The following is a 24,146-nucleotide window of genomic DNA, read 5'->3' as shown; positions in this document are numbered from 1 at the left end:
TTAACAGAGCAAGGACATCTCTATTTCTTTTCTTCTAGATAAAGTCTTATTTCTTTTAGTATGATTTGAATAAAACCAGTTTCTTCAAGTGATTTTACAGGTCAATATTATTCACTTTAAGCTGAATACTACTCTATTGCAAAATAATTTGTAAAATATTGTGTACTTTTATCGTAGCAAAGACAAAATAAATTAGTTATTAAAATTAGTATGTTTAATGTGTTGGAAAATCTCTTTTCAGAATTTTTACAAAAGACAGAACAAAGTATAAAAATTAAAAGGAGGGATAATATTTTGCTTTAGTCACATTTTATAATTTTATTGTTAATGAGTTGGTAAAAATATCAAATTTATACCAGCTCAGTCATGTGGAGAGAATTCTGTTGGAAAAATGTTCTAAGTTTTTTATCACGCCATCAAAGAAAATACACAGAGCAAAGGGCACTAGCTGCTGGATAATTTGTGGGGAAAAGCAGCTAATCACTATCGTGTTCTTTGGCATTATCAGAAATTTTCCTCATACTGGAAATAGATTACATGCATTTAAACGCTTTATATTTAGGTAATATAAATTTAGATTGATGCATTTATAAAGACATTGTTATTTATTCTTCTGGCAGCTAGTAAAAAAGCAATTACAAAAATATGGTTAAAATTAGAGTCACCTACAGCTGAAGAATGTATTGAAACAGTGCACACTATATATGTCATGGAAAAACGTTTCTCAATGAAAAACTCTTTTTCTAATATGGAGTAAATGGATTGAGTAAATTTCACCGATATGGCTGGATTTTTCTTGAATTGTAACTATTAAAAGTAATATTTTGGCAATATTTTAAAGGATTTGTACATTTATTTATTTATTTATTTATTTATTTATTTATTTATGCCTACTTATTTGTATGTAAGTTTGTACTTTCATTTTAGTTGTCTTCTATTTCTTTAATTTTAATTATCCTTATTTCCCTATTTCAATCCTTATTTCACTTAACAAGTTTACAATGATAATAAAGCTTGTTAACAAGTTTTTAATAATTAATGAAGGAATTATAATGTTTCATCTTCATTTACAAGTAGCATAATATTTACAGCTACTGTCTAGGCTAATTCTGTCCGTTCGCATTCTATCCCTTTGTGCCCCCTGGTGGCATAGTCTCAAACTGCGGTCATACCTAAAAACACGTTCTTACGCCTTTAGAGCGGCGGCGGTACAAGGCACAATACAAGGCTCATTTTAAAGTGTCACCCACTATAGCTCACTATGTTTTACTGTTTATAGTCGTTGTTGTTGTTGTTGTTGTTAAAAGGAAGAAAATACAAAGCATATGCAAGATCTGTAAGTCTCTTTCTGTATGAGAGATTATGTAAGTTATACATGTGTTTTCTTTTAGAAACTCCAAAATAAAAAAATATTTTAGCTAACTTCCATGCCAGTGCTTTAAATGTATATGCTTTAAAGTGTTTTAAAATAGAAAAAGGATTGAAAATATATAAAATGTTTGTATAAATCAATCAAAAACTTTAAAAACATTTATTGTAATTATCAAACCTAAAAACTGAGTTAAAGCAAGATTTAAACTAGCGGCATGTACTGTAGAAAGTGGTCTTGTTTCTTTCTCATTTTTAACCAATTGTGTTCTGGCTTTGCGCATATTTTGCTTATTTGACAGTATTTGCATTATATATTTATTAGATGCTTTGGAATATAAGTCATGGTATATTTTGTATGATAAAATTCTGTAATGAACAATTTTTTCTCTTTCATATTAGTCCATCTTTCAAGGACCAGATTCTTCAAGCTCCTTAGTCAAAGAGTGTGTCAATCAAGGCTGCTGCGTGCATATCTTTGTGTTTTCTCATCAAGAAGTGGGTGGAGCTTGGCCAGGGCACATCCCTTTTCTTACAGGCGGTGGACTCTTCTGCTACCGCAGTCTACAGGTAATAAATTCCTTTTTACTGCACTTTATGGACATCCACTACACCTTAAAGACCTGTCAGATGAAGCTTGTCTGAAAACCTTAGAGCCCAATTACTCTAAAAGTTATGCACAGTTTTAAAATTTCAAAACAGCCCTATGGTTGCCTCGAGAATTACCCTGGAATTTCATAATGGTTGGTTATTTCTAAAAATCTCTGCTGCTAATATAAGGTTTTTGTATGGATGTCCTATTAGCAGAAAGTGTTACAAAGTTCTCCTTCTTGCACCATCACTATAGTCCCCCTGAGCAAGCCACTTTACAGTATTCTGTGCTGCTAAAAGAAGACAACTCCTGCAATTAGAGGACAGCATAGGATGAAAAGTATCTGCTCCATGACAAGAAACTACATAACGAAGATTAGGATTTACTGGAAATGTGTACAATCAAGCTCTTTGCTGTGTTAATAGTATATAGTATTTAAAATATTAAACGCTGGTCATAATTTCAGTTCCTGTTTAAAGGGGTGGTCCACTACGATATCATATTTTAAACTTTAGTTGATACTGTGCTGTGTGAACATAAACAACATCTCTGAATGTAATAATCGCAAAGTTCAGTGCAAAAGGAGACATTGGCTTTTACAGAGTTAGCTCAGCAAAGCCTAAAGCAAACGAAGTTTGGGGACTACAAAAATATATGTGAATGACGTATCTCTGTAAACCAATAGCGTTCAGCTGAGTGTCTAGCTCTGCCTTTTTGTACCCTTTCTCATGTTTGGTACCCTTTCGAAAGGATGCCAAAAAAAGTGGTACGGTACGGTTCGGTTTGGTATGCCTTTTGACAGTGGAAACGGCCATGAAAGCGTACCAAACCGAACCGCACTGTACCGTACCACTCAGTGGAAACGGGCCATTATAAACACAACCAAGCTTTAAAATACACTCTGGACCACCCCTTAAACTCTGGCATGGCTTTTTTGGGCATATTTTTTATCGTTAGCTGGGTTTTTATCCTAATGTGAAAGCAATTTTTTTAAAAATAGAAAAAACATTTTAAAAATCCCAAATGCAAATTAGGTGTGATTTCATCGGATTGGTAGAGCAGCTGACTTTAGTATTAGTAACCTGGTAACCACAAGTAAACAAGGCAAGTTTAGTTGGTGTGGGTGTAATTTAAGTTTCCCCTTTTTCGCACATACCTAAAACCAATGTCAATTCTTTTTCCTAAATTTGGTTTTTCCATCAATCGTTTCTCATGCAGTAACCCAGCTATTGCCAGATATTCACTTGTTTTTATATGTCTGTATTTATTTATTTTCCTTCAAATAAAAATGTTTCCTAGAGCATTTTAAACTTTTTTCATAAGTGTTTTCTTCTTTTTACTTTTTATTTGTTTTCACATTGCTTTACACAAAAATGAGCGGGAAAAGTAAATAAAGATAGAACGGAACATTTATATACAGCTCTTACATATTTTTTATACAGATATGCTTATATATGACAGATACACAGGTACACTCCTGATCAGACTTACATTCCCATTAATCTCCTCCCAATTCCGAAAAGAAAAGGGGAAAGAGAGTATAATGAATAGAACCAGCTAAATAAATAATTTAAGTATATGTGGTACGGCAGAATTAAATCCACAATGCTTAGTAAATACCTCGCATATATAAGGAAAAAAGGCAGCACGATCACTCAATGGTTAGCACTGTCACCTCACAGCCTACTGGGCCAGTTGGCATTTCTGTGTGGAGTTTGCATGTTTTCCCCTTGTTGGCATGTTCTTCCCTTGTTGGTTTTGTCCAGGTGCTCTGGTTTGTCTAAAGACATGCACTATAGGTGAATTGGATTAACTAAATTGGCCGGACTGTATGAATGTGTGTGTGAATGCAAGAGTGTGTGGGTGTTTCCCAGTTCTGGGTTGTGGCTGGAAGGGCATCCGCTGCATAAAACACATCCTGGAATAGTTGGCGGTTCATTCTGCTGTAGCGAATCCTTATAAATAAGGGACTAATCCAAAGGAAAATGAATTAACTTCATCGTTACTTATGAACTATCAATGTATGCAATAAAACTGTATGTAATAACCATTTCAACCAATTCTTATATAATGTATTCATAGCTGTTTAAGAGGAAGGTCGTTTTCTCCATATCAAATATATCTTTTTTCCTAAGTCCTTTCCTACATTTTAAATAATCTTGTTGAAAATAATTTGTTACTCCTTTGAATAAATAACACTTTAAGCATATGTACTGTAAGAGGAGTGACTGCTGTATTAAAAGTAGAAGGAATATAGCTAAACTGCATCATTTCACAATAGATCAGTGTGCTTTTCTTTTACAGTCAGAGATGGAACAGGAGCGCTTCCAAGCTGATCTAAGCAGATGTGTGAACATGCAGATGGCCTTCAAAGTTCAGCTCAGAGCTTTCGTCAGTAAAGGTAATTAAAGGAGCTTTTATAAGAATCCAGTTTTTTAATACAGAGAGTGATTAAGAAGTACTAAGTTAATGTAATTTGAAAGGATAGTGCACACAAAAATAAAAATGTCATAATGTACTCACCCACTTTTTGTTTCAATGCCATATGTCTATTCTTTTTAGGACCATAAAAAGAGAAATAATTTATATATATTTATAATATATATATATATACTATATATTTTTGGTTTCTCTTGATTTTTGCAATTTTTGAAAATTTTATTTTATATTTTTCCCTAACATAAAAATTAGGGAATTTATCATCTGTTATTATAAGTTATTTTGTTAGATAAGCTCTAGATTTTGCTTCAGTACTGACTAATCTAATGCATATGCACAAATATAATATTCAGGGTATCTGCTGGGTCTTAAAAAGCCTTAAAAAGCCCTAAATCTACTGACATCTTGTGTTGTAGGTCTTAAATCTTTTTTAACAGGTCTTAATTGTCCTTTGTTCACGTACTATATAGCTACCCAATCTGGCCATTAACACGCTTACAATCACCTACAATCCCAATCTCAATAAAACTTTTGAAAGTACTTCAGTTATTTACTGCTAAGGATAATGACCTGACCTGATGTTTTTTATTATTAAATTTAATATTATTGTATTATTTAAATGTATTAAATTATAATAATTTTTTGATGGAGCAAGTAAAAATATTTTCCAACTGGTATATTCGAAAACAGTTCTTTGCATTTAGCCCTGTATAAGTCTAAAATTTCATTCATAATGGTCTTAAAAATTTGACTTGGTGAAACCGACAGAAACCCTGAGTATTGTAAAGCATCCTATAGAAAATAATTAATTAAATGAGAGATTTGTAGGGGGGGTGTACTTATATATGCTGAGCACCATACAAGCCATATTCAATATAAAACATCATTGCAATCAGGCTAGTATCCAGGAATGTGAGAGTAATGTGAATGAACAGCCACATGAATTAATTGCAGGAATGCTGGATGTTATTCATAAATACTGTATCTGTTGGACATGTTCACGACTCAATGTGTCTCTGCAGAGATGCACATATCTGGTTGCTATGGCTCCATCATCGCCGGTTCTGACTCCTGCTGTGTTGCCATGGCAGCCCTTGACTGGCGCACAGCTCTGGCATTTGAATTCACTCACAACAAATCTTTGGATGAAGCAAGGGGTGTAGCCATACAGGTTGGATTAATGTGATGTCACTTGATGTATGGATTGATGTATAACCATAACCACAGAGTTGTTCAGCTGTTTTTTGTTATTGTGTTCCATAGTTTGTGCTGTCATACAGTAACTCCTCTGGAGAGAAAAGGACTCGGATACACACCGTTATTTTGTCCGCTTCCCATCAGCTGCTCGACACCTTCAGAAGCAGCCAGGCTGAGACGCTCCTCACATTCTACTGCAAGAAAAGTATAAAAACTGTGTATCATATACAATAATGCAAATGAAGCACTGCATTAACCTTTTAAGGCCTTTTTACATGCAATTTTTATTACTCTTTGCTATTTTGGCTTATTGGAACCTAATTAGAATAAAGTCTTTTGATACAATGTACTTTTAGAGAAAAATGATGTCCATATATGTGGACTCGTGGTCCGAATTTACATAAAACACTTTTTCCTTAATTTTTTTAATGCATATATAACAGAATTTTTTTTTTTTTAACTTGCTTTGACTATCAGAGAGTAAAAACAAAATTTTTTCCCCATTTTGGACAGTATATTTCATATTCTGCAAAACAGTTGCAGGATGACACTGTATGTCTTTAATAAAATATAAAACATTCAAAGTATTTTAAATAGCAACTTAAGAGCTAAAATGTGCTGTCCACGTATGTGGACACTCAAGCCCTATGAGGATAATGCCTACATTTTTTTTACCTTCTAAATATGATTTAATATATAAATTATAGTTCACAAGTTAAATTTATTATTTTTTAAATTTAAATTTTTTAAAAAAATTAATGGTTTACTCAAAAATATTTAGCAGCACAACTGTTTTCAGCATTAGTAATAATAATAAGAAATTGTTATTAAGCATCAAATCAAATCATTATCATTATTTTTATCAGATCATTTCTGAAGGATCGTGTGACACTGACTGGAATAATGATAGTTCACAAGTTAAATTCACAAGGCAAACTTTATAAAAACAACCGTAAAGATATTTAATTTTTAGCCTGTTTCTCAAACATATTTAGCAGCACAGCTGTTTTCAATGTTAATAATAATAAGAAATTGTATTAAGCTTCAAATCAGATTATTATCATTATTATTATGAGATCATTTCTAAAGGATTGTGTGATTACTGGAATAATGATAGTTCACAAATTAAGTTCACAAGTTAAACTTAATAAAAGCAACAGTAAAGATATTTACAATTTATTAACGTTTTACTCAAACATATTTAGCAGCACAACTGTCTTCAACGTTAATAGTAATAATGAGAAATCTTTATTGAGCATCAAATCAGGTCATTATCTTATTTTTCTGAAGGATCTTGGCACACGGCTAGGATAATGATAGTTCACAAGTTTAACTTGTTAAAAGCAACAGTAAAGATATTTACAATTACTCAAACACATTTAGAAGCTTAACTGTTCTAATGTTAATAATAATAAGAAGAAATTGTATTGAGCATCAAATCAGATCATTATCATTATTTTTATCAGATAGTTTCTGAAAAATCGTGTGATATAAAGACTGGAATAACGATGTTGAAAACTCGGTGTTGTCATCACAGGAATATCTTTATAGTTACAATAGTAACAAAAGATGAATATAGCATTGTTGAGTCTTCATAAATAAATCTTTCCAACTCCAAAAAATGAGCTGTTTGAACAGGACTGCTTTATAATATATAATATATAAGCAAATGCCTTTATATTTAGTAGTGTTTTTTTGTTTTTATTGTACAGAGGCCCATCTTTATATTTTATTTTAATTGTAACTTATGTGTGTATGTGTGAGTCAGTGTATTCTTTAGCACTGGAGACTTCACTCCAGTCTCTGCGTGAGGAGTTGCAGACGGAGGTTACTGAGATGTTGACTTGCTTCAGGAAACACAGCTGCTCTACCTCTGCATCCCCAGGACAGGTCAGTTCTTAATATATATCTCTTTTTAATGAGGAGCTTTTATAAGTTTTATAAGTTACTGGACCAGCACACACTTTTGGACATCCAAATACTCTGGAGATTTATTATAGAGTTAGAGATTGAGCTATCATTTTTGTCCAATATTAAACCATGCTCGAGCTGTTTTCAGTCCAATTAATTTTTAATTGCTTTAATGATTGACCACCTTTTTCACATTGTCTAGACAAGCCCACTTAGATAGTTACTAGGGAATTGTGTCATCAGAGCATATTCAGATGTTGTTTTTGGCATGTGATAGTTTCTGGTAATGTTTGGAAAAGGATTAATAGTAATAAATTTTTAGAAAATTACAGATGGGCTAATATATTGCTTCTTTAGTCTCAATTAATTGTCTCATTCATTAGCCATATTAACTATGCAGGCACAGATAGTATTACTGAGAAGTAGAGGACTAGTAGGGATGGAAAAACAATACATTGAAACGTATTTTAAAATAAAATACCAAATACCTTAATTTTACATGGACCAAAATAAACTACAAAATAAAGCAGCGAAAAGTGTATCAAAATAAAATACTGTATTTTAAAAATACTGCAAAACACTTTTACAAGGTAGCATAAAATTTCTTCCCAAACCTTCAATCAATAGGCATATTTGATCAATCCCTTCACCGTTAAACTGACAATCCTTTTAATTTTAGCATAAACTTTGTACAAATTTCATACAGAAAGTCCTGTCTTGAAGATAATCTCTTTAATCACTGTAAAAACCATGTAATGCAGATAATGAGTTGGAAAACAGTACTATATCTCTTCATTGTGTTTCTATCATACGCAGTGAAACTGCAACAATCTCTTAACAATCTTATATTTTAAAAGGTTGATATATGAAGTGGTTATTTTATTTTTTATTCAATAAATGTATTCTTCATATACATCTTGTTGCTGCCATGTAACAGGATTCTGGAGTTTTTTGAATATTTGGGTCTCATATACTGTATTGTGCCACTTTGACATCTCTTTATTAACATTATACATTATACAGATTCATCTGGCATTTGAAACACCCAATAAAGTAGTGTAGGAATTCCCACTGTAGGACTTATTTTCTTGGCATCTACATCAGCAATTCATGCAAAACTAATACTTTTCAGTTCTTCTATAACTGGAAGAGTCCCAGTTTACCCCTTAGTGAAGCACCAGTACACCATCTTTAGGTGTTTTATATTTCTAAACATCCTCTGCATTTCTGCCTGCAGCACTGAGACTGAGAATGATTATTTGCTGAAGGCTCCGCATCCTGTTCTTAAAGACTGATATTATATTCCATCTCATTTCTTAAGCAAAGATGTTAATGCTAAATTGTACACTACTGCCATTTATACAGTATATTACTGGTCTTAGCATTGTGCAGTATACTAATTTCATTCAAATAAATCCATGCCATTTGTCTCTTATTTTCTTTATTTTTGTTGCATAATTTCCATCCATACTCCAGGCATTGACCAACCTATTAATAAATGTTCTGTTCTGATCTCAAACCTAGACAAATAACTGAGAAAGAATGAATCAGAGGCTGCATTTATATGATGTCATCATGTATACTTCTTACAAAGTATTTTACAGTAGTTTAAAAACACAAAAATACAAGACACTAGTATTTTGATACAAAATATTAAGCCATTAACATAAACCCTATCAAATACAAATTACAAAATACTATTTTGTATTTGAAATGCGTATTTGAAGTATCATAAATACTGCCTATCCCTGTTATGCAATTACAAATATAGCTGCAAGCAGCAGTTAGCGGGCTTCAAGTGTTTTAAGACCATACTGTAGGGTTATTTTTAATTAAGAAGTCTGTTACTGCTTTAATAATGAAATATATTATTTCAGCCGGTTACTTTCAATTGCTTGAAAAAAAAATGGCAGTGCAGTGGGTAGCGCTGTCGCCTCACAGCAAGAAGGTAGCTGGTTTGAGCCTCGGCTGGGTCAGTTGGCATTTCTGTGTGGAGTTTGCATGTTCTCCTCGTGTTGGCGTGGGTTTCCTTCAGCTGCTCCGTTTTTCCCTACAGTCCAAAGACTTGTGCTATAGGTGAATTGTGTAAGCTAAAGTGTCCATAGTGTGTGTGTGTGTGTGTGTGTGAATGAGAGTGTACGGGTGTTTTCCAGTGATGGGTTGCAGCTGGAAGGGCATCCGCTGCGTAAAACATATGCTGGATAAGTTAATTCCCCAGATTAATAATGAGACTAAGCCTAAAAGAAAATGAATGAATAGTCATCTAATAGCGCCACCTTTGGGCAGAACGTGTAAACATTTTGAAAGCTTTTCTGCAATCACTCTGTGCATGTCCCCACCAAGTTTTAAGAAGTTGAGCAAGCATAGTAGCTGATTTCTTTTAAATTTCTCAAAGACCTCAAGGACCATATGTTGAACATTCCCATTGAGTTTAGTTTCTGTTGGCCTCCCTCCATTAACCCTGTCTAATAGGTGCTCAAAATTTATTGGCTGGTGGTGTTCATGCTTTTTTGAGGTACACAACCTCTTCATGGACCATGGTGTCAGACCAGTGGTCTCTCACAGGGTCTTAAAAAGTCTTTAATGTCCTTTTTCAATAAAATTAGAGCAGCAAGTATTAAATTCAAATGATCTTGGCATTAATTTTCATGAAGAGTTGTTTACTCATGTTTCGAAGGCCTAATTTCTGTGCTGAAAGCTAATAACATTAGTTATCTGTTATGACAAATCAAAAAGTGCAAAAATTTCCTAACAAAATGACATTGCCTCTTTTATTGTTTTAAATAATTAAAGACTATCTCATGGGATGTGCACTGGAATATGTAGTAAATCGAGTAAAACAGCACAGATCAATCTAGTGATTTGAGAATCACTATCATGCATATCAAGCAAAACATTTTTGGTACAAATCCCTGTCCTGTTAAACGCCTACTGAGAATCTATGCTAAGTGAATTCTGTTTCATCTGAATAAGCGAGTATGGAAAGTCATTCTTTCTCTCCCTCTCGCTCTGTTTCCGTCAGCTGGTGTTGCCTCAGTTTCTGAAAGCTGTACCTGTCTACATCAACAGTCTGCGCAAGAGTGAAGTGCTGCTGCCTGGGCTGCGTAGCTCTGTTCATCATCGTCTACAAATGCGCAGCCTCATTGTCTCCATGGACACGCTGAGCACTGCTTCTCAGTTCTACCCACTTATTCTGCCCCTGGTGAGACACACACACACACACACACACACATCTAGAACATTCTGTTCATCCAAATTACTCGCTAATAGGAGACAGTTTCCTTGTCTGTAAGAATTTGTAATTCTCAGTCGGACTGTTTTGCACATGGTGGGATTTCAACATGCCACATTCTTCACTACTCTAGCAATGAATGCATCAATTGTACTCTCGTTTCCCTCTCTATTTATAGCATTTTATTTCTTTGCTTATTATTTCACAATCTCTGACAGCAGAGACAGTTTTAATTAGGAATGCACTAAATATTAGAGACTTATTTTGTAATTTATGAATATATTTTAGGATATATTGTAAGATATATTTAGGATATATTTAGGACATAAGTATATCATCCAGTCTTCAGATTATTATCTTACATTTAAATGAACTTTGGGGTGTCACGTTGGCAAAGTGGGTAGCATGATCGCCTCACAGCAAGAAGGACGCTAGTTCGAGCCTCAGCTGGGTCAGTTGGCATTTCTGTGTGGAGTTTGCATGTTCTCTCCATGTTCACGTGGGTTTTCTCCAGGTGCTCCAGTTTCCCCCACAAGTCCAAAGACATGCGCTATAGGTCAGTTGGGTAAGCTAAAATTGTCCTTAGTGTATGTGTGTGAATGAGAGTGGTGTATGGGTGCTTCTTAGTGATGGGTTGCAGCTGGAAGGGCATCTGCTGCGTAAAACATATATGCTGGATAAATTGGTGGTTCATTCTGCAGTGGCGACCCCTGATTAATAAAGGGACTAAGCCGAAAAGACAATGAATAAATGAACTTTGTCTTCATCTTTTGATCACAGTGATCGGTTAAAACATTTTAATAAGGCATGGTTTTATAATTTAACAGTTCCTCCTGCATTTTGCGAGTTTAATGTTTTTTTTGGCATAAAAAAGTTACATGTGTGTATATTCAGAACAAAATGCATGAATTAAAGCAAATAATGTCATACGTTGTTTTAGGTCACAAATCTAAAAAAACTCCCTACAAAAATCCTGGAGGCACTGATTTAATAATACTGTTAAGTGTACTTCAATCTTGAAGAGATACAGTGAGAACGGAAAGTATTCAGACCCCCTTAAGTTTTTCACTCTTTGTTATATTGCAGCCATTTGCTAAAATAGTTTAAGTAAATTTTTTCTTCATTAATGTGCACACAGCACCACATATTGACAGAAAAGCACAGAATTGTTGACATTTTTGCAGATTTATTAAAAAAGAAAAACTGAAATATCACATGATCCTAAGTGTTCAGACCCTTTGCTCAGTATTTAGTAGAAGCACCTTTTTGATCTAATGCCGAGTTCAGACGGCATGATTTTAGCCCCGATTTTGACTCGCCAACAGGTTTTGTGAAATCACTGACAATTGTCTGAAATCCCAGACAAATCAGTGCTCGTTCACGTGAGTAACAATTGCGCAGTGTGTGAACTATCAAAGACACGATCTGAGGGAATCGCCGATGAGTCGACGACACCCGTGAGATATTTGGCATGGTAAATATCTGGAGCTGTCAGCGATTCAAATCATGCCATGTGAAATGAGTTTTGACTGAAACTAACATCGGCTATTAGCTACAGCCAATGAGAGAGCAGCATTCACTTGTATGGGTATCTGCAGGCCAGTGGGAGGTTGGGGGAGAAGTTAAAAGCGCTCATTTTCAGTTTATTTGGACTCAAGAAATGGAGGAAAAACTATTGGAAATTAAGGCTTCTTTCTCATTATGTAGTTAATAACAAAGGATATACTATGTGACCGCGCATTTGTTCCATGTCACTTCTCGCATGTGTTTGGTTATAAGACATAGTTTGGACAAAGCTGTCAGTGATTCTTCCTATTTTAAAGTCATGCAGTGTGAACCACCCTGTCGTTGATCCATCTTGTAGTGTATACATAGTAGCGACAGAACGCTACCCCAGATAGTCATGCAGTGTGAAAACATCTATGATACGACTACTCTGAAAATCGTGCAGTCTGAACTCATAATACAGCCATGAGTTTTTATAAGAAAGATGAAACTAGTTTTTCACACCTGGATTTAGGGATCCTCTGCCATTCCTCCTTGCAGATCCTCTCCAATTCTGTCAGGTTGGATAGTAAACTTCAAAACATTCTACCACAAAAAATAATGAGCATTTTAATCACTGATTATGTTCTTTTGGCAAAAAAAATAAATAAATCAAACTTACTTTTAATGACAGTTTTGACAATGTGTATCCCATGTAAACAGGGTTACTATACTAAAACCATTACTATACCATTTACTATAGTCCCCTAGTGTGAAACATCTCTATAATAAATGGCCTTGTTGAAATGGATTTGGAGCTTTGTGCCATGAAAGTTTGTTCTAAAACAGCAAGGAAAAAGTCACATTTCAAGTCCAAAGTAAACTTCCAGCTAAAATATTGATGCTTTCTGTGGTGACGGGATGATGACGCCAGTGTCTGTGTGTTTACTGTTCTCACCCCTGCAGTCTGTCTCGGCTGATAATGCCAACATGCCATCATTAGGGGAAGCCGTACGCTGCTCTGCCTCCAGTCTGGATCCAGGGGGTCTGTATCTGATCTGCTGCCCACTGGCGTTGCTCCTCTGGGTGGGCAGCTGTGTGCCCCCTCATGCACTTCTGCAACTTTTCAACACCAACTCCTTCTCCTACCTCACATCTGGAGAGGTAAGACAAGGACACGTTGAGCTGGCGTTCACATTTACATTTGTTCATTTAGCAGCCTTTCTAAAGTCACTGACAAATGAGAGCGATACAAATAGAAGGAGTTCAGCTTAGGGCTGCATGCATATTTAATAGCAAATATTAAAATCTGCCCCCATTTGTGGAGGAAGAGGATCTCTTTGAATAATTGCACATTTTGTGCTATGACAAGTAAACTGACAAATGTTACTGTTTATTTCCCTAAATAAACACTATCATTTCATTTAATATCATTTATTTACTTATAATACACAAATAAATACAACAATAGTTGACCACTGTGCTGAACTACACTGTTTCAGTTCACTATAATCTTCTATGTGAAGCTGCTTTGACACAATCTACATTGTAAAAGCGCTATATAAATAAAGATGAATTGAATTGAAATTGTGCTGTACAATGAGACAAACAGAATACCAACTAGATAAAAATAAATAGCATAATAAATACAAAACACTGAAAAAAATTAAATAAATGTGTTTATTATAAGTTAAAAGCAAGAGTAAGAAAATCCGACTGTAACTTAGATTTAAAATCATTCAAAGAAGATCTCACAGATATAGGAAGTCTATGCTAAATGCATATATGAATAGGTTATAAAAAGTATAAGTCACAAAGTTTGCATTTTTAAAGCCTTTTCAGAAAGGCTGTATTTAACTGTTCTAAGATACAGTAAAAAAAGTCATATTGTGAAATATTACAAAAAAAATACATGTACCACAGTTCTTATGGCCAAAGAGTTTGAACTGTGTTGCCTTTTTTCCAGTTTACTAATGTATAATAGTTTCCCACAAAAAAAATTTTGAAGCAGAAAGTGTTGATTTAAACATTGTTAGTAGTAAAAGTACTCTGCACATTCTCTGCTACAAATTAAATTACAAATACTCAAATTACTGTAATTGAGTAGTTTCTCTCAGAAATTGTAATTTATTAAGTAGTTTTATAAATGTGTACATTTACTTTCCCTTGAGTACATTTTTAGTGCTGTATCTGTACTTTTACTCCACTACTTTCCTTCAACCTGCAGTCACTACTTTTTCTTGTCTATGGGGATTAGAAAAATCAGTTCTGTGATTTCTGTCCAATCAAATTGCTCACAATTGTAGACATCATAATGTAGACATGGGCGATTTATAATTGCAGCAAACTGTTTGGGAGCATTAAAAGTGTCCAAGAAGATGACTTTACATGCATTGACCCAGAGACTGTTTAGATGTATGTCACTGATGAGAAGATGACCAACGTTTACGGTATGATGACCGAAATGGTCTTAAACACCCAGCAGGCACAAGACGTCAACATGAAGCCAGATTAACATTGCACCCCAACGTCATGGGGATGTTGCATTTTGTTTGAAAATAAAATTTGGGTTTACATCAGAACCCGTCAGGCCGACGACGTCAATGTTCAACCTGAAATCAACCAAATATCAACATCTAATGATGTTACAGCTTGACGTTGTGTGGATGTTACCACTACTACATCATGTTGGATTTTGGTTGCAATACTTGATGAATAAATCTCAGTATTTGACATCAAAATGATGTTGGTTTAAGATATTGACTCACTTTCTAGCATAACCTAAAATCAACCAAATATCAATGTCATTTGACGTCATTATTGAACATCAAAATAACATTTAATTTCGTCATTGAATTTTGGTCACCTGACATCACGACCTAAATCGAACCTAATATTAACGTCTTATGACGTTGTGTGCCTACTGGGCAATAACCAAATGCACTACAGAATGTTACGTTTACACACATCCACAAATGACATGTAAATGCATCAGCTTTTTAAAGCGTAATACTCACTACTCACCACTCATGTACTTTTGGAAGGGCTAATTTTTACTCATACTTTGAGTAATATACATAACTGATACTTTTACTCTACTTGCACTACATTTTTAGGCAAGTAGAGTACTTTTACTTGACTAAGATTTTTCAGTACTTTGAATCGCTTTAAAAAAAATGGCAGTGCAGTGGGTAGCGCTGTCGCCTCACAGCAAGAAGGTCTCTGGTTCGAGCCTCGGCTGAAGGGTGAAGGAGTGTGTATGGATGTTTCCCAGTGAGGGGTTGCAGATGGAAGGGCATCTGCTGTGTAAAAGCATAGCTGGATAAGTTGGCGGTTCATTCCGCTGTGGTAACCACAGATAATTAAAGCAACTAAGCTGAAAAGAAAATGAATGAATGAATGAATGAATTTCTGAGTGTGCCTCAAACAGGTGAGTGGACTTGACAAACCACCTGTAGAAAACAGTCATCTCTGTGACATTTTAACTGACACTTGCAGCTGGTGATTTTGCACATTTGCACCAGACACTTTCTCACAATGACTCCATGGGTCTGTTCTTTGTACGTGGATTACTCAATTAGCTGGATTTGGTTATGACGATTTGTCACGATCAAGGATCATTTAGTACTTCAAAACTCATCCTAAAGTTGTTGTCATAACAACAGTTCTGGTTGCTCAAACCTGCTGGGGAGCAGGCTTATTTCATATAAACAGGATTAGATCGGGTAAAGCAAAGGTAATACTGAAAGTGTACCGAATGCTGATATTTTCTTACAGTAGTAGTTATGTACACTCGGGGAAAAAGTAAACAGTAAAAAAAAATTCTCACTGTCAGGGGTGGTTCTCACCAAGGGGTTCTAAAAGAACATTTATTAACATGGATTTTTTTGACACAAACGCTTTCTTTAAGGTACCAGCTTTAGTACAATTTGTGTATGATAAGAGACATGCATAATATTTGACAGTTTTTTGTTTTTTTAACGAATAACAATTTATGCAGTCATTCACGTGTTCTGACAGCTATTATGACTATGATTTGATGCTTCGCAAAAGTTGCAGACACCTTTAGCAATATCAAATTGCTTTTTTAAAAATCTGTTCTAGATGTAAAACTAAATACTCTTGACACAGTGTAAAACCTGCAGCCCACAACAAATGTGCAAAGTTATTGCGTATCATATTAAACAAACTGTTTACTACAAATTTTGTTAAATTTTCCTCACATGGATAATTGAATAATAATCAGATGATGTCATTACGCTGCTGTGTCAGCCAATCGTTGCATTGCTGATCGTGATTTCGAGGATCGATAGATTTGACCTTAACAACAGAAGCAGCGATCTCAGATCAGTTCATACAAACATTTTAATCTGATTCACAAAGTGGTTTGAAGAACCAAATTAGTCAGAGATCAGTTATCAAGATTAAAAGATCCAGGATCTGCCAAATCACCCTACATCATTTAAGCAAGGTATGTAGAACGGACCCCATATCTCATTCATTCATTTTCTTTTTGGTTTGTCCCTTTATTAATCTGGGGTCACCACAGCAGCACGAACCTTATCCAATTTATCCAGCATGTTTTACGCAGCGGATACCTTTCCAGCCACAACTAGTGGGAAGCATCCAAAAAACAAATCACTGGGAAACATCCATACACACTCATTCACACACATACACTGTGGCCAATTTAGTTTATTCAATTCACCTATATAGCGCATGTCTTTGGACTTGTGGGGGAAACCAGAGCACCCGGAGGAAACCCACGTGAGAACATGTGAGAGAACATGCGAACTCCACACAGAAATGCCAAGTGACCCAGCTGAGGCTCGAAACAGTGACCTTCTTGCTGTGAGGCAAATGTGCTACCCACTGCGCCACCATGGTGCCCCATATTTAAATTTATTTATTTTTTTTAATTATGTGAAATGTGCTTCACACAGGTGAGTGGGCTTGACAAATCGCCTGTAACGACGTCTTCTCACTTCATAAAAAGACACTTCCTCTTCCTCACTCTAATGCTGTGTTCACACAAGATGTGGCATGCGTGGATAAATCACGACATTTGCGTGTAAATAGACGTGTGAATATTTTGAGTTTACTTGCTTCATTCGCGCATCAAATCCGCTTCATTCGCACATCAAATCTGCTTCATTCGCACATAAAATTCACTTCACAATAGATGCAGATTTGCATCATAGGCAAGGCTTCTGTCTGCCCAGTGACTCTAGCTTCAATGCTAACTGGCTAACATGGATTTTATTGAGATACTAGCTGTGCTTTATGGGCTTTAGAAAGGCTGAAAAACAGCGTAGATTCGTTTGGCATTGTGTCTGAGTCCACTAGAAACTTTCAGAGGTACACCCAGCTCTGTGAGCTCAAACTCCAGAAACTGTACCTGGATGATGGAGGCTTTCAGCAGTGCCTCAGACTGAGTCGAGCCCAGTTAGATGAACTGTTGTCTGGTGGCAAAAGGATTTTCCTCGGGACACCAACAAGTGGTGCTACAAGGGCAAGCTCCTGATTGGTTTACGCGGCGCGAATGTCCGCTGAAGTTCAGATTTTTCAACTTGACCAATTTGTGCGAAACGCGCGGTAAGTACGCAAAACTCTCAATTTACGCAAATTTCGTCCTTCACACCACCTCATCCGCAAGTATCGAGCCGCAAGATGTCTATTTGCAACTTGCATTGACTTGACATGTAAATTGTTTGCGCTTCACGCTTCATCTGTGTCTGGTGTGAATGCAGCATAAACCCTTTTTTTCTCAGAGCACTAACAGTTCCTTTGTACAATTATCACATCTTGTGTATTGCTTCTTCTTTTTAAATTGCTGAATGCCTTCTCAATTGTAAGTCACTTTGGACAAAACCGTCTGCTAAATGACTAAATGTAAGTGAACATAAAGAATTTAGCAAGAATTTTCTGCCGTACACACATGCGATCAAAATGTTATTGTTCTGAGTGTTTGAGTTCTGTGACTGTGCTTTAGTCATGTAAATGTGTCCTGTGTTCTCTGTAGATCAAGCTTCCGGTGCTTGAGACATCACTCTCCGTCAACACCAGAGCTCTCATTCACTCTGTGCAGTCTTCAGCAGCTGTTACTCTTCAGGTGAACCACTTGCAGAACTTTTTCATTCACAGACTGACAGCGTGTGGACACAGTTCATTTTGTGCAAAAGAAAAAATATCATCACAGCTGAAATGATAGTATTGGATTTAAAGGTGCCATAGATGCATTATGGGCGTCACAGTGGTGCAGTGGGTAGCACAATCACCTCACAGCAAGAAGGTCGCTGGTTCAAGCCTCGGCTGGGTCAGTTGACATTCTGTGTGGAGTTTGCATGTTCTCCCCATGTTCGCTTGGGTTTCCTCCGGGTGCCCTGGTTTCCCTCACAATCCAAAGACATGCGCTATAAGTGAATTGGAAGGACTAAATTGGCCGTAGTGTATGTGTGTGAATGAGTGTGGGAGTGTATGGGTGTTTCCCAGTGTTAAGTTGTGGCTGGAAGAGCATCCACTGTATAAAACATATGCTCGATAGGTTGGCGGTTCATTCCGCTGTGGTGACCCCTGATTAATAAAGAGACTAAGCTAAGAAGAAAATGAATGAATGAATGAATGAATATATGAATAGATACATCACTGTATGTTTCAATTGTTCTCTGATTTCTACATAGAAGGTAGATGGCTTAGGGAAGTGCAAAAATTCTCCAAGACCATTTTCAACCCTAGGAGTTGGTCCTAATATGATATGACTGGTTTTGCCCATATTTGGAAAGGTTGTGAATATTACTGAGTTCTACTCTGAAGCTTATGATGCATACACAAACACGCGTACACACACACACACAGCATACAAAATAATAAAACTTCAGTTCACGAGTTCACACTTGCAATAGTTTCAGAATAAAGCGTATTTGGCGTGCTGTCCGGGGAGAGGGCTCTGAGCTCGCGGAAGACACCCAAACTCGAGTTATTCCTCTTATCAGGAAACAAAGAGGAATAGGGATTCGAGCGAAGTATCTAGCCCGGCCCCAGAACGCTCCCCCCGGGATTGTAATGCTTAAGAGGTGAGGTGACGGGGTGGTGGAGGGATGCTAAAGTCGTAAGATGCTGCAGGTAAGACAGCTTTGGTATATATAGGGGTTTGGTCAAGAACTGATTGGATAATAGAATAATTGTCAATGACGTATTTGATACTGAAACTTCTGCGCGTGCTCCTCCCGAAATTTGTTTATAAAACATCACTTTATGAAGTTCATTGACATCCTTCCACTCAAAATAAATCACAGCAAGAGCTGAGTGATATGACATGATGCATAAACAAGGCTTTAAACACTTATAGTCATCAGTCAACACGTGTTTGTTGCCTCAATGCAAACATACTCTGCAAATTTCACGGTATACATGTTAAACTAAAAAAGATTGAGTTAAACAGTCCTATAATCCGGATATCCGCATTTAGTATTCTGACCCGCTGTGAACACTCTTTGGTCATGCGTTGCTCCTTGCTTCATAGAACTGTTTACTTTTCCTTGAAGCCTGTCCCATTTTCAAAATAAGAGTCCCATATACATAGTAAGTATAATACAAGCTTAGGTAAAATGATAATTGTTGTAATCTCCCTAGGAAATTTTGTGGCCACTCAAACACTGGTTGGGGTGTGTATATTAATGATCCTATGTGGATCGTCATGATTGAGGCTCACAGTATGTCATTTCCATCTCCTGATCTATTGTGTATGGAAGACATTAGCCCTTTTCGCACAGCGATACTGGTAAATATCCTGAAAATTTCTGTAATGACTTTACCAATAAATTTTAAGAAATGACCTCAAAATAGCTGCACTTTAATTTGTAAACATGAAGGGGGTCAGTCTTTTTGATGATGGTCTCACTTTTAAAACTTTAGCATTCGTGCAGCTTTTGTTGAAGACAAACCAAAATACTTAACTATGGGACAAAAATGTTGTCGCTAACATCCGAAAGCAGAACTGTTAACTGCAAACTGCTTACACATTTGACTTATTTACAAAGAGCCAGTTCTGTGGATGGATAAGTATTGTGAACAACTTTGATGTAGAGATATAGAAACGTGTCTAATGTAGTTATTCCCAGTTGATCTAAACTGATTAACACTTAAGTTAATATGTAAAGGCTGCTGAAGCTAACATTCATGGCCTAGTGAAGAGAAATAGCTTTTAAAAAATTGTGTTGTAATCAAAATCTACAGACACAAATTGATAGAGTGCAACAGAATAATGTTTTCTTTACATCAGACATTAAAAAAATCATTATTTTTGCCTGAAATGTTTCATCTTATTTATATAGTTATATTATTGGTGTTAATAGTTGATTTGTGCGTTGTTTCTTTTTTGCACAGCTAAAATTAGTACGTGAGGGTGACAGCTGTGAGGAGTCTCTGCAGCGCCTTCTAGTGGAGGACAAGAGTCCAAACGGTGGAGCTTCATACGCGGATTTCCTTTTTCACCTTCATGTCAATGTGTTGCGTCTTATTGTGTGACAGTCTCTTTTTATAGACTGTGGCTGGTGAATATTGTGATTAAGTGTACCTCTGCTGTCTTTATAGGCATTGCTGCTATTCTCAAATCGGTGAGGATCAACAAATATGCCTTGTATGCATTTACCTCTGAGATATATGTTATGAGTTTTGTATGCAAATTCATTGTGACCAGAAAATTGCTGAATACTAAGATCAGTCCTTTAATTTTCAAGGGCTCGGAATGACTTAATACTGTTTGAACTCCCATCAAAGGCTCAAAGAATGAGTAATCATTGTGTATTTGAAGTGTGTGTGTGTGTGTGTGTGTGTGTGTGTGTGTGTGTGGTTCTAGACTTGAGCTCTTTATTTAATATATGCTCTTGAGTTTCACTCTGAATTGAATTCATGAACTGGTGAGTTACAGAGTGTGCATGTTAATATTTTAAGCAATAATATATTCATTGAATCTTTGGGTCTCGTTGCACCTCAATTTTTAATGTCCTGATAAAACCGCTGATCATTTTCAATGGTCCATCAGCGTGTAAACCTAACATTTTACGGTTTTAATCATTTATGTAACATTTGTTTTGTAACACACTTTCCCTCTGAAATGAATAAATAACTGTAAATGTGTGACTGGCTCTGAATCATCATCATCTCTCTTTTTTTTGCATTGATCTTCTTTCCAATGTATGTTCTTGTGAATTTCTGCCGCTCCTCCACAAAGAGCTGAAGGGGAGTGAGAAACACTCTTAATGAGTCATAACAAGTCTAATTAGTGTAATTGGGGTTAATGATGTTGACATTGAGAATATGAATATGGATATCTGAGTGGGCGTCTACGTTCGTTATCTAATGGTCTAAAACAGATCCAAATAAGCAGTGAAATAGGTACACATGATAGAACCATAAACTAAAAATGTTCTTAATGGATCTGACCATTTTAATTTTGTTGTCTTATTAGTATATATACACACTGCATGTATGCATACTAGGACAGGAGTGGCACCTGGTGTGGTCTTCTGCTGCAGTCCATCAACCTCAAGGTTTGACGTGTTGTGCATTCAGAAATGTTCTTCTGCATACCTCGGTTATAATGAGTGGTTATTTGAGTTACTGTTGCCTTTATATCAGCTGTAACCAGTCTGGCCATTCTTCTCTGATCTCTGGCATCAACAAGGCATTTGCACTCACAGAACTGCCGCTCACTGGATATTTTCTCTTTTTCAGACCATTCTCTGTAAACCTCAGTGATGGTTGTGCATGAAAATCCCAGTAGATCAGCAGTTTCTGAAATACTCAGACCAGCCTGTCTGGCACCTACAAACATGCCACATTTAAAATCACTTAAATCACCTTTTTTTTTTCCCCATTCTGATGCTCGATTTGAACTGCAGCAGATCATCTTGACCATGTCTGCATGCCTAAATGCATTGAGTTGCTGCCATGTGACTAGCTGATTAGAAATATACATTAACGAGCAGTTGGACCGGTGTACCTAATAAAAGTGTACCTAATAACCAGTGAGTGTACAGTAACAAGCATTTTTTTGTATGGTGCTGTACATATGATAGAGTTTGAACTGCTACATTTTATTCAATTCTTTTTTATTTCTATAGTGCTTTTTACAATATTGTGCCATAGCAGCTTCACATAGATGTCAGGGGTGCCCAAACTTTTTCTTATGAAGGGCCAAAAAGCAAACTTGATTGAGGGTAGTGGGCCGAGGATGACCAAACTGTATTAGGTTAAAGTTGCCATGGGTAATTTCCTTATTTATACAACAATCTAAAAAAAAAAAAAAAAAAGAAAACATTGCTTTAAATTAACTAATACAGTATACATATATTTAATATTAAATTTATTATATATAAAACAAAAACAATTTTATTTAAAACAGAATGGAGTTCAGTGGAGGATGCCTTGATTTACTCGGCATTTGCTCCAAAGCTCCCCATCACTCTCTTGGAGGATGGTGGGCCAAATCAAAGGTTACCATGGGCCAACTTTGGCCCGCAGGCCCTAGTTTGGGCATATCTGACATAGACAAAGTAAAGAGAATAAAAAGCCAATATTTCAGGTTGTGGAACATTCCAGCAAAACAGGCAGGCAGGAGAATGTAAAGCAATATTAGTGTCCTAGTTAAAGTAAACGGATTCAGTTCAGTTCGATACACATTTACTACTTTACACAAGTAATTAAAAAAAAAAAAAAAAAAAAAATATATATATATATATATATATATATATATATATATATATATATATATATATATATATATATATATATATATATATATTTATACATTCAAATACAACAAAGCTGAAATTCTAAAATTATTTTAAAAATATGTCAATTGTAAAAATAAGAAGTTAAAAAGTCTGGAAACATTACGTTTTTTATGTTTCTAAAAGAAGTCTCTTTTGCTCATCAGCCATTTGAGCATTGCCCAACTGAGCCTGGTTTCTCTCAAGGTTTTCTTTTCTCTTCACTTTCGTCAGTTGGTGAAGACCAAGTTCCTCGCCTCTGGCTTGCTTGGTTTGGGACTTGTGGAGCTGGGCATCGATGGATTTGCTCTTCAGTGTTTGGACTTTTAGCTGTGAAAATTAAACCACACTGAACTGAACATCAACTCTGACAAACTGGGCTGTTTCAATTTACTAGAACTTCTATGTTAAGCTGCTTTAACACAATCTACATTGTAAAAGTGTTATAGAAATAAAGTTGAACTGAATTAAATTTATTTAATCATAAGCACAAAACCTTTTTCTTGCTTAATTTTTTTGGAAACTAGATTTTCCAAAATAACAGCCGTTTACCTTATTTTATTTTATTTTTACAAAGTAGCCTACTGTGTCATTTGAAGAATAAGTAATATCAGCTATTATCAACACTCAGAATTATTAGAAATATAAATTGATCGTCAAATAAGCAATTTAGTTAATTAGACATTTTTTTCCAATCTAAATCATTTTTTCAAATGTTTTTTACTCTCTCTCTCTCTCTCTCTCTCTCCCCCTCTCTCTCTTTCTCGCGCTCTCTCTCTCTCTCTCTCTCTCTCTCTCTCTCTCTATATATATATATATATATATATATATATATATATATATATATGTATATATATATATATATATATATATATATATATATATATATATATATTTATTAATTTATTTATTTTTTGCATGTGCTGGATATTTTATTTTCGTTAATCTCCCCTGCTTAATTCGCGTATTTCTTTCGATTTACACGATACTATCTTGATTACGTAAGAGCTCATCGAAATACAAATAGCCCCCCTCATGGTTTGTCCCTATTTGGAGTTACAATAACAGTAATCCAGCAGCGCGCCCACGCACGTCGGTGCCGCGCTCGGCCGTAAGGTGGCGAGCGCGAGTCAGCTGTCACCGCGCTCTC

At 35.7% G+C, this 24,146-nt stretch overlaps 1 protein-coding gene across 1 annotated transcript in view; it reads left to right on the top strand.

Moving 5' to 3' along the window:
- Positions 1 to 21,343, top strand: part of si:dkey-13n15.2 (protein transport protein Sec24C) — a 34,956-nt gene extending 13,613 nt beyond the window's left edge. Inside the window, exons 13-21 of the mRNA XM_056457588.1 lie at positions 1,771 to 1,938; positions 4,265 to 4,361; positions 5,422 to 5,570; positions 5,663 to 5,801; positions 7,365 to 7,486; positions 10,530 to 10,709; positions 13,191 to 13,388; positions 18,247 to 18,336; positions 20,610 to 21,343. Of these exons, the coding sequence (XP_056313563.1) occupies positions 1,771 to 1,938; positions 4,265 to 4,361; positions 5,422 to 5,570; positions 5,663 to 5,801; positions 7,365 to 7,486; positions 10,530 to 10,709; positions 13,191 to 13,388; positions 18,247 to 18,336; positions 20,610 to 20,750 (1,284 nt within the window). The 3' untranslated portion in view covers positions 20,751 to 21,343. The remainder of the gene's footprint in view (positions 1 to 1,770; positions 1,939 to 4,264; positions 4,362 to 5,421; positions 5,571 to 5,662; positions 5,802 to 7,364; positions 7,487 to 10,529; positions 10,710 to 13,190; positions 13,389 to 18,246; positions 18,337 to 20,609) is intronic.
- Positions 21,344 to 24,146: the final 2,803 nt, after the last annotated feature.

This window comes from Danio aesculapii, chromosome 5, assembly GCF_903798145.1.
Source record: "Danio aesculapii chromosome 5, fDanAes4.1, whole genome shotgun sequence".
Classification (NCBI taxonomy): Eukaryota; Metazoa; Chordata; class Actinopteri; order Cypriniformes; family Danionidae; genus Danio; species Danio aesculapii.
The sequence above is the reverse complement of the archived record's forward strand: the minus strand, read 5'-3'. Positions and strand labels throughout refer to the sequence as shown.